At 41.5% G+C, this 10,032-nt stretch overlaps 1 protein-coding gene across 3 annotated transcripts in view; it reads left to right on the top strand.

The window, feature by feature from the left end:
- The first annotated feature begins 459 nt into the window (after positions 1-459).
- Positions 460-10,032, top strand: part of LOC102101061 (potassium channel subfamily K member 17) — a 58,462-nt gene continuing 48,889 nt past the window's right edge. For 2 of the 3 annotated variants that reach the window (XR_015772099.1, XR_015772100.1), the window contains exon 1: positions 460-909. Coding sequence is in view for 1 of the 3 variants with exons in the window: in XM_014261496.2 (XP_014116971.2) it covers positions 703-909 (207 nt within the window). In the remaining 2 variants the exon portion in view is untranslated. The remainder of the gene's footprint in view (positions 910-10,032) is intronic. The other variant, XM_014261496.2, reaches the window with a different exon arrangement.

The following is a 10,032-nucleotide window of genomic DNA, read 5'->3' as shown; positions in this document are numbered from 1 at the left end:
TTTGATTGTTTTATCTACCAGTGATAGAACAGAAAGGAACATTGGATGCAGTCTTATACAAGAGAGTAATTAATCAAATAGGTCTCAGAATCTATGTATATGAAGAAAGTCGTCCTATCTTTCACAGGAAAACCACAAATTATAAAAGGACTGAAAAACCTGCTACCTTTTCACTTCTTTCTATCAAAGAATTGTTATCACAAACACCTGATTGCTGCCTTTTAAATTAGCATAGCAGCTGAGTGAAAGAGGAATGCAGATTTATGCAGGATGCTAGCGTACTGCTCTCGAAGTAATCAATCTTGGCCATCTAGAGAGAGACTATGTATCATCCCTCGGGAGAGCAAACGCGACTGGGAGCTGGCTCCTGCTCAAGAACAAGCGGCGCGGAGCAGGGAGTCCTGGGAAGCCTCGAGTTTTGGGATAGACAGGTGAGAAGCGGAGCGGCGCAAGAGAAGGATGATGGGTGGCGGGGCGGGCTGTCGTAGGACGAGCGGCACGATCACCTTCATTCCCCGGCACAGCTGGGCTCTAGGCTCCCCTCCTCGCTGTGGAGGGTGGGAAGGGACAGGCAGGGGGAGGTGCTAAGGGCTGGGCGCCCTGCCGGGCCGGCGCCGCTCACCTCCCGCGGGGGATCGCGCTCCCGCTCTAGGCCGAGCCGCTTCTTCAGCGCCGGGGGCGGCAGCGGTGGTAGCGGGACCGATGGTGGCGGCGCGGCAGCGGCGGCGCTGGGGGGTGCCGGTGCTGCTGGCGGCATACGTGGGCTACCTGGGGCTGGGCGCCGCCGTGCTGCAGGCGCTGGAGCGGCCGGCCGAGGTGCAGGCGGCCCAGCACCTCCTCCGGGAGCACTGGGAGCTGCTGACCAACCACACCTGTCTGCAGGGGCCCGCCCTGCAGCGGCTCATCGAGGTGAGCCCGGGCGCGGCGACCGAGCGGAGCTGAGCACCTGCTGGTTCTGCGGGGCAGGTGCTGCCTCCGGCCCGGGGGAGGAGAGCGGGGCGGCAGTGGCACCGGCACCAACCGCGCCTCCAGTCCGAGAGTAACTTTAAAAAAAAAACAACAAAAATCCCAAGACTTTTTCCCTGTGTAAGTGTATGCGCACGCATCATCTGTTTCTAAGAAGCCGCCCACGGCGTGGGAGCTTTCCGGGAGTGCGGGCCCTCAGCGCCGCACTCCGGGCTGCGGCCGCCTGTGCTCTCTGACAGAGACATGCTATCGTTCTCCGTTGCCGTCCCACGAGCTGCGGCGTTCGCGGATTTGGAAGAGCCGCGGTCCTGACCGAAGGGAGGCGGTGGCGGAGCGTCCCCTTACGTGACAATTACCTACGGTTAATTATAGATGGTTTAGGTTTGGTCTTGCATTTACGAAGCACGAGTTATAGTCTGTGACGTCTTGCACGTGGTAAATTCTAATGGGAAGGCCTTGTTGTGGTAAATTTAATTGATGTTTATACTAGTGTCAAACTTCTTCCATCTTCTACTTGTTATTTAAAGGGAAATAGGAAGTCCTTAGGTCTCTTAAGTTATCCTTGAAAATGCTTCTGAAGATATTTGCAGGATGGTTGCAAAATGTAAAGCAACAACAAATGCAGTCTTACTAAGGTACAGATGGTTGCATTTTTATGATACAGATACGAGCAAAGTGACATAAATGGCTTGTCTCTTTGCCCAGCTTTTGCCTGAAAAAGAAAAACCTATAATATTAAAGTGTCTTGAGAATTGACCCAAGCCCTTTGATTTCAGTAGGTGCTGGAGTGTGTACTCCTTGCTTTTGTGTGCTTGCTTCAAGTAGATGTTGCTAAACACAAAGAGAACTTGGGGTTAGTTTGTTCTGGTGGGTGTTTGTTTGTAAAAGCAGTGTATGATGGTGACTGAAACCATAGCAGCTGGTCACCACAGTTCAAGGAATCTAAAAGAAGCTTGGATATATACTTTGTTGTTGTTGATGTTTTTCTTCCCCTGTCCAGCAGAGATGAAAATACAGAAGCCATCAAATAGGGTAATCATGTCGGGTATTTCAGCAAGGCTCTGGCAGACAAAATTATGCTGATGCCCTATGTCTTGCTCTCATCCCTTGGCTTTCTGGATGGTTTATTCTCTGTTGGCAGTCAGTAGTACAGTGATAATATGCTATAAATTCGGACCTTTGTAAGCTACTATAGTACCCACTTTTATTATTTATGGTGTGTGTTGTGCTAGTGGTGGTGGAATTTAAATAGAAGTGAGAAATATAGCAGAGAAGACCAGTCTGGCATTTCATAAAGCTGGATCTTAGCTAAACTTCATTCAGCACTGGCCCATTGTGTAGTGAGCATTATGTAGTGAGCTGTATGACATTTACCCAAGGGTTGCAAGGGCTTGGTGAATGATGGTAATGAGGTATAGTAGTGGAGAGAAGAGAATTACAACTAAATAGGTAGAAATGTCATTCTGTCGATTTATTTTACTGCAGCATGACCTCCACTCATTCTTGATATCCCTGGAATAGGGGAATAGAACATCTACTCAAATCCCTTTAGACCAGAGGCTGTTAGAATATGCAGTGTGCGTACTTAATTGTGACTGAGCAAGCCCTTGATGGGAAGTTACAAATAAGCTTTGTTTCATTTTATGCAGTGTCTGTTTGTGCCTTCATGCTCTGAGAAACCATACTCTGAGTTTGAATGGCTTTGTGTGTTATTCAAAATAACTTTAACATTGAGAAATTAATCTTTAAAAATCCACAGAACTGATGCTTTCCTATACTCTTTTCTAATTCCCTATGCAACAATCACTGGCATTCTCTAGATGTGCTCAAAAAGAGAAGTTTTTCTGTGCAGTAAATTGTTAATGCAGTACATTGCACATAGTTTATCAGGCAGTGTCATCACCGACTGTCTTCAGATAAGAAACGTGTATTCTAGATACACAACTGATTATTTGCTTATTAAGACATACAAAGACTGTTTGTGAAAATGTAAAGCAGCATGCGAATTTTAATTGCCTTGACATTACTGTCAATTCCTCATTGTTTTCTTATAGCTCTTTTATTCCAGATAATCCTAAACTGTGTTTATTTTAAGTGTATAGGGGCCAATATGAAATAAAATCCTAGTTTGCTGAGCAATATACAAATGCAATTTTACAACCTGTTTATCTCTTAGTTCCTAGTTACCAATGGAGAGTGGAAATCCACTGTTCCAACAGTGCAGATGGAAGAGAAACAGAGCTCCAGCTTTGAGGAGCTAGCAGGAGAGCATGGAGTGAGGATGGGCAGGAGGGAAGCAAAGCAAACAAACCATGCTGGAGTAGCTAGACCAGTGAATTACCATTCAGTATTTTCTGTGACTCGGGTCCTTTCCAAGGAAGAAGCAGTCTTCTAGCTAACAAAGGAAAGAACAAAAGAAGGTGAAAATAGCAGACCAGCAACAAAAACAGCAGTGGAGAAGAGCATGTTAGAAAGCATGTCACATCTGTGGTGGTGGGCCCCTGCTTCCTGTAGCTGGATTTTGTTGTGGCTCTCCTGCCTAGAGGGATTGGCCAGCTTTTCCCCTGCAGGACCAGTTCCACATTTCCTGAGTAGTTGAAAGTAGCACGTGCAAATGCTTTACATGTAAGCAAATAAACAATGCGTGGTCTTGTGTCTATACACTCACATAGGGCACAATGGAGGCACTGTGGCCACAAGTCTCTCTACAGTGCACCCAGTGGTGTTTACTTAAGGAACACAAGCTTGACTTTGTTGAACCATCTAACTCCAGGATATTGTTCTGCCATTGTATACAGTCTGAATGAACACATGCTGGTCAGGAACAAGACTGAGAGCAGGCCATTGAGCCATTAGGGAACATGCAAAGAGGGAAATATCTGGCCTTTTAGTATCATTATGTGGTGGTCTTTACATGCTAGAATTACTGGGTGTTGAGGTCACATCAGAGGAAGTTCCCAATGACAAGACTTGCAGAACATGGCAGCAGATGCAATGATAAGACAGATTGCAGGTGATGTACTTTCAATACAATGAAGAAAAGCAGCTGGACTCAGCTGGGGAGAAAAATCTATGTCAAGGCAAAAATTATGTTGGTTCTAGATTCTGAGGTGTCCAGAAAGTGAGGCTGCACACAAAAAAGACACTTTCTGTATTGGCATATTTCTTGGGGCTGAAGCCCTTTCTGACCTTTTGGAGTTTGTAGCACATTTGGTTGTGAATAATTTCTAGTGCAAAAGTGCCTCAGTTTTACTGCCTAGTGTGAATGTGTCCAGCTGAGCTCCAAACTCATTTCTTCTCCTGAATAATTTTCAATGGTTACTCAGGTTACTTCAGGCACTCAGCTGTTGTGTCTCTTGCCAGTGTCTCTTTAATCAGGTGATTTGCTGTAGGGCCAAGCTTGGAACAGCACTTTATGTGTGTTACTGTATTACAGTGACATCTGTTTCATGCTATCTTTCCTTTTTTTCATAGAAACATTTTGTGTTATATACATAGTACAGATGTTTCCTGTATTTACTATGTTGTTCTGTTGGGTTTTTATTGTAGCTATATATAATGCTGTTTAAATGCAGTTACTTTCATAAATGAGAAAATGAAAGCTGAGCTAATTTTTTTTTTTTGGCCTAAAAAATTTCAAGGTATAGTAAAAAAGAACTAATGCTAAAGGGCAGGTTATAAACTAAATGGCTGCAGGTGGATCTAGATACTGTTATCTCCAGAGTCAACAGCTAGATGTACATAGAGTTTGAGGAGATGTTTACAAGAGCATTGAGATCCCACGTGACTGGAAGATCCTCATCAATACCTTGGCTTGTACTGACATTGAACCAGCAGAGAATTGTGGCTGCTGTCAGGAAATAAAACCTTGCAAACACAGTTTACTAAAATAATCTTGCACTCAGATGATGCAACAGGAAGAGGTGAGCATCAGAGATCACCTGCCAGTGGTGAGGGTTTTTAAGGAACAGCAATGGCTCCTGGTATTGTGGAGCTGTAATATCTATATAGAACCCAATTTGGTCAAATTAACTCATCTCAGATGTAATAGGGTTGATCCCCTGTAATTGTTCCTTTCAGCTTCATGCTTATCAAAATGTACTACTACTTTGCTTAAGTTGCAGCCAGTTCATCATTTTCCAGACCTGTGTATTAAAAGAGCTGTGGGGGCCTTACCAAGTATGTGCATTCTGTGCCAATAATACCATCTTCTACCTTACGTTTGACAGAAGTTGTTGAAGGTAAAATCATTATTCTAGAAGGCAGTAGGCTGGCACTATATTGGACTTCTTGGAAGGTGACAAGAAGACATACTGATGACCTCTTTCTGGTTGGTTGACTTAGCCCTAGGTCTTCTGGTAGTGTCTAGTACCTGTGTTCAAAAAGAGAAAGGCAAGAGAAAAAACATAGCGGCCTATTATATCATACCTGTGCCTAAAGAGATACTTTTGATATTATCAAATTTCCAGTTACAGTTAGTCAGGCTTGGTGGGAAGTAACAAAGGAGTGTAGCTGGCATGGAGTGGTGAGTGTCTCCTGTCCTACCAGAAGGTTTGAGACTCATAACTAGCAGTTGTGAACAGCTAAAGAATGGGGATGCCTTCTAAAAAGAGAAATGCTAATTCTTATCAGTTGTTTGAAGATGTGAGTTATTCTTATATGTACTTGTTCTTCATACTTTCATGCTATTTAAAGGAAAACAACTAGGGAAAGAAATCTCAGTTTTACAAGGATAATACAATGCAACCTTTCTGTGTTCTCTAAATTATACAGGCAGCTTCTTTGAATTTTCAACAGGCTCTGCCTATTTCTGTGGCAGCCCAGCTGTTGAGTAACTGTTCTTATTGGGGTTTGGGAAGTAACTGGCATTCAGCAACCCTTTATCTCATGAATCATGCCACAGGTTCTTCTTTGATATAAAAGCTTAATTTTCAGAAAGTACTAGTGACTTATGGTAGCGTTGGTTGCAGCATTACTGTGCCAGACTACATGCTCCTTTCCTATTGGTAAGTCTAGATGAATTCTTGAAACTGTACTGCAGACTCAGTTGCAAAGTAAAAGTGCTTTTGCTCTCAGGGTTCCTTTGGTTTTTGAGGAACTAGTGCCAATTACACTAGCAAACATTGCTGGGGAGATGAGGGAGCAGTTATTTGATCAACTCTCAGGTTATTCAAGTGGCATAAAGTTAAAAAAACCTCAACACTATGAATTCAAAAGAATCCAACTGGATTTTTATTTTTTTTGTATTTCGTTCCATTTCTTTCAGGCAGAATTCATGTGTGTTTTCTCTACAGACAAAGACAAGATCAGAGCTCATGGCTGGGAAAGGAGTGATTAATAATCTATTTGTCAATTATTGGGAAATTAATTGACCTTTGTCCTTGCAATCTGAGACCAAGGTTAATGTTAATAATTTTCTTCTGATTTACAGCTGTTATTCTGTGAGGCATAAATGAATGTTTATATGCCAACATTGCACAGAATTTCCAGTGCACAAAGTTTGTGAGTTGTTTCCCATTAATCTTAATGGTAGCTTGGTGCATTTTTAAACACCTTTTTTTCCTCTTTTATATGTTGCAGAGGTGTGGAAAAGTGTCTGAAATGAGGCAAGCCATTTTCAGGAGGACATGTTTGCCCTGGAAAAGTTGATTTTTGTATATGAATATGTAAAATTCAACTAAATTTTGGAATAAAGATTCTTACACCAGTCCATTTTTGCTTTCCTGGAGAACTGCTTTCAAGTACACATAGTAATACTGCTTTTGCCTTTAAAGGTAAGATGATTACCTTTAAAGGTCAAGATTACTATGACCTCTTGCCAGAATGCCAGAGTTCAGAAACAGGGGACAACAGCAGTGACAGGAACTGCAGCTTATAAAAAAGTAATTTTTATGACTCTTTGATGGTTTTCTCCAGAAAAAAAACCAAAAAACATGAATGCTTATGGATATATTTGGTAGGGTCATAATCTTTTGGGGCTTTGCTTTTGTCATTTTTGCTTAACTTGCTCATTTTGGGGAGGGCAGGCAGATTAGAATCAGTCTAATTTATATAAAGCTTATTTTTTGCTGTAAAGATTATGGGAGGAAAGAGAAACATAGTGTTCTGAAGAAAGAGATTGCAAAGAACATAGTGCATCAGTTTACATATACGCATTCATTCTTTCTTTGCTGTTGATTTTAAATGCTTCTTTTGAAAGCTGTATCCTAGTCACATGCTGTTGTGACTCAGTGCAGAGGTGAGAGATGGAATTTTTAGTTGGTGTCAAGGAATTCAGATTAAATGATAATGGTCCTTCCTTTAGCAATACGTGGTGATCAGAAGCCATGCTGCAGCCACAGACTGGTGGTGGAGGGGCCCTCATGTGATGACAATCATGATAGGGAGGAAGTGTGTAAGCTGAGAAAGCTGGGAGTTGCGCAGAGCTGATAACACAGCAAACATGGTAAATGAGACTTATGGGTATAGCTGAAGGATAGAGTGGCTTGGCAGCAAATACAAAAGAATAAACCTATGTTTTGTGGGGAGGGAGATGCAGTACTCAAATGTTAAATTCAGAACCAAACTGTAATTATTGGGGCTGGGTTTTGATGGTTTTGTATTTGTTTTGGAGTTGTTTTTTTAGCTAGACAATATGAACAGAACTTTTGAGTGTAATTCAAAGTGTATGGTTTAATTTTTCTGGTATGACTGTAATAACTACTTTGGGTTTATTGCTGCAAAGCTGTGTAGAACTCCAGATTGGGTGATTCACTTATTATCAGTCATCTGTGGAACTGCAGCCCCAAAGCTGTGAAGGGTTAAAATTCAAACTGTAGGAGTGATTTAATTTTTTAGGTTTTTTTTTGACTCAAAAAGGAAACTGTGGTACCATTGTGTTTGTATGTTGCTACATAAAGGACCAGCAACTGATGGTAAATGACAAGGAAAGAAAGGAGTGTTGCCATCAAAAATAGTGTGATGAGGGAGTCAACAGAAATCCACAGTTTCCTCACAGGGTTACCACTTAGCTTGAATTCAAGGAGGAAATTCCTTGCAGAAATATGCACAAGGCAGGCTTTTGTACTGGGATGTAATCTAACATAGAGTTTGCATTTGCAAGCATTAGCTTATGACTTTCCTAACTGAAACTCCAGAGCTTATACTTGAGAAAGGTGGAGCTGGAAGCCCAATTTGACTATTCTGAGGCATGTTTTTATCACAAAGGTAACAGGAAGGCATCTACATTTCAGATAGACCTATTGGAGTGGACATCATGCTGGTGTTCTAATTACCAGCCATGGCAATATTAAGTAGCACTATGTAAAGCCTACTTGTGTGGTCAAAAGCCAGAACAGCATAGTTGATGAGAAAATGTGGCAACCTGCAAATGAAGTTTCATTGACCCGTGAAGGTTTAAGAAATTAAAATCTCAATTTTTAAATCCTATAGGAGCTACAGTAATTCCCACAAAATTTTATCTGTAGTTTAAAATTATGTAAGTATTGTCAGCTAAAGATGACACTTAGTGACACAATACAGTCACTGTGAATTTACAGTTCACAGTGACACAATAGTAGTCACTGTGAACTGTAAATTATTATCACTTCAGAGAAGGGGAATGAAGTGCAGAGAAGTGAAACAATGTTTTTATGTTCTACAGCTTGTCTGTCAGTAGAAACCAAAGAACAATTGCATCTGTTTTTTACAATTATTTTAACCACCTGTTTCCTTTCTGCTTTTTGAATTGCTCATGACCTTTAAAGTTCCCAAAATACCAAGCCCAAGCCCTGCAAGTTCAGTATTTTTTGGGTTTGAACAGTTGATGGTATTGACTGGGGTCTTAGATCAGGCAGATGACTGCTTTTGAATACTGGATTTAAGTTGCTGCTTCTACTAGTGGTTTTTAATGCATTAGGTTTTGAGGCTGACACTGTACAAATCACCAGAATAATTAAGAGAAAAAGGAAAACCCCTAGGATTTCATCTCAAAGTAATCATAAATAAAGGTTTCTGGTTCTCAAAAAGGCTTGGTAAGGAAATGAAGCACTTAGGATGCAACATGTGACCCTCTTTTTAGTACCTCTTAAACCTACAGGCTAAAATATACTTTGAATTTATTTGAAAATCAGTAGCAGAGACATATCAACATCTCTTCAATGGAAAAAGCAGGGACAATTCAGCTGGTCTGCTAGTGTTCATCAGATGGGTTTTCTCCTGTGTTCTCTCTAAAATTATTATTTTAATTTTTCTATGAAAAAGAACAATAGCCAAAAGCAAAAGACTAAAGGAATATAGTAAATTAAGGAGAGTATTCACTCATATCTCTCTGAATGCTCAGTCAGCCTTCAGGAGTTTGCAATCCAATGACTTCCTGTGCCAGAAGTAATTTCTGTGCATTAATAGCCCTCTATGGATTTCTCTGTCATGAATCCGCCCCCATGGGCACATCTGCAGGAAGGCAAGCTCCATTAGTTCTACCATTCTCAGGAGAGTCAATCTTTAGTTTTCTGTCATCATTGTTGCTATGTCAAAGGTTGATTCTAGATAGCATAATAAAACATTTTTTACTTTAAGAAAACAAAAGCAAAAGCCAACCACTGTGCATCTTCCCTTTTAAGGGTGACATCAGTAGCCCTTTCTTCCTAACAATAATGAACTTGACATTTTTTCTGACAACTTGACATTGTTCCTTTATTCAAGCGGCTTTGATTTGCATGAATATTCAGTGGTTCCCATTGGGCTGGCTTCAACATGTGGGTGGGCCTAATGGTTAATAATATTATCTGGGTGTTTGATAAAAAGATTTAACAAAGAAATGCTTAGAGACTTATTGATGAAGGGGCTTGGAGACCTCAGCAAACATACCAAGTGCCTCAGTACCAGAAACAGAAAACAGCTAGCATGCTGCAAGCTTAGGGCTTGCTCTTTGCTATAGGATAATGGTTGTGTGGTACTTCTGACAGCAGTGCAGGTCACTGTGCCATTGAGGACAAGTGCTATGGCCTGTTGGCAGAGCCTCAAGACACATCTGTGCTTCCTGACAGTAGCATCACTACTTGGGGAAAGTTAACAGTGACCCTGAGA

The sequence above is a fragment of the Pseudopodoces humilis genome, chromosome 3, assembly GCF_049639895.1.
Source record: "Pseudopodoces humilis isolate 2021_Gansu_Grassland_sample_001 chromosome 3, ASM4963989v1, whole genome shotgun sequence".
NCBI lineage: Eukaryota > Metazoa > Chordata > Aves > Passeriformes > Paridae > Pseudopodoces > Pseudopodoces humilis.
The sequence above is the reverse complement of the archived record's forward strand: the minus strand, read 5'-3'. Positions and strand labels throughout refer to the sequence as shown.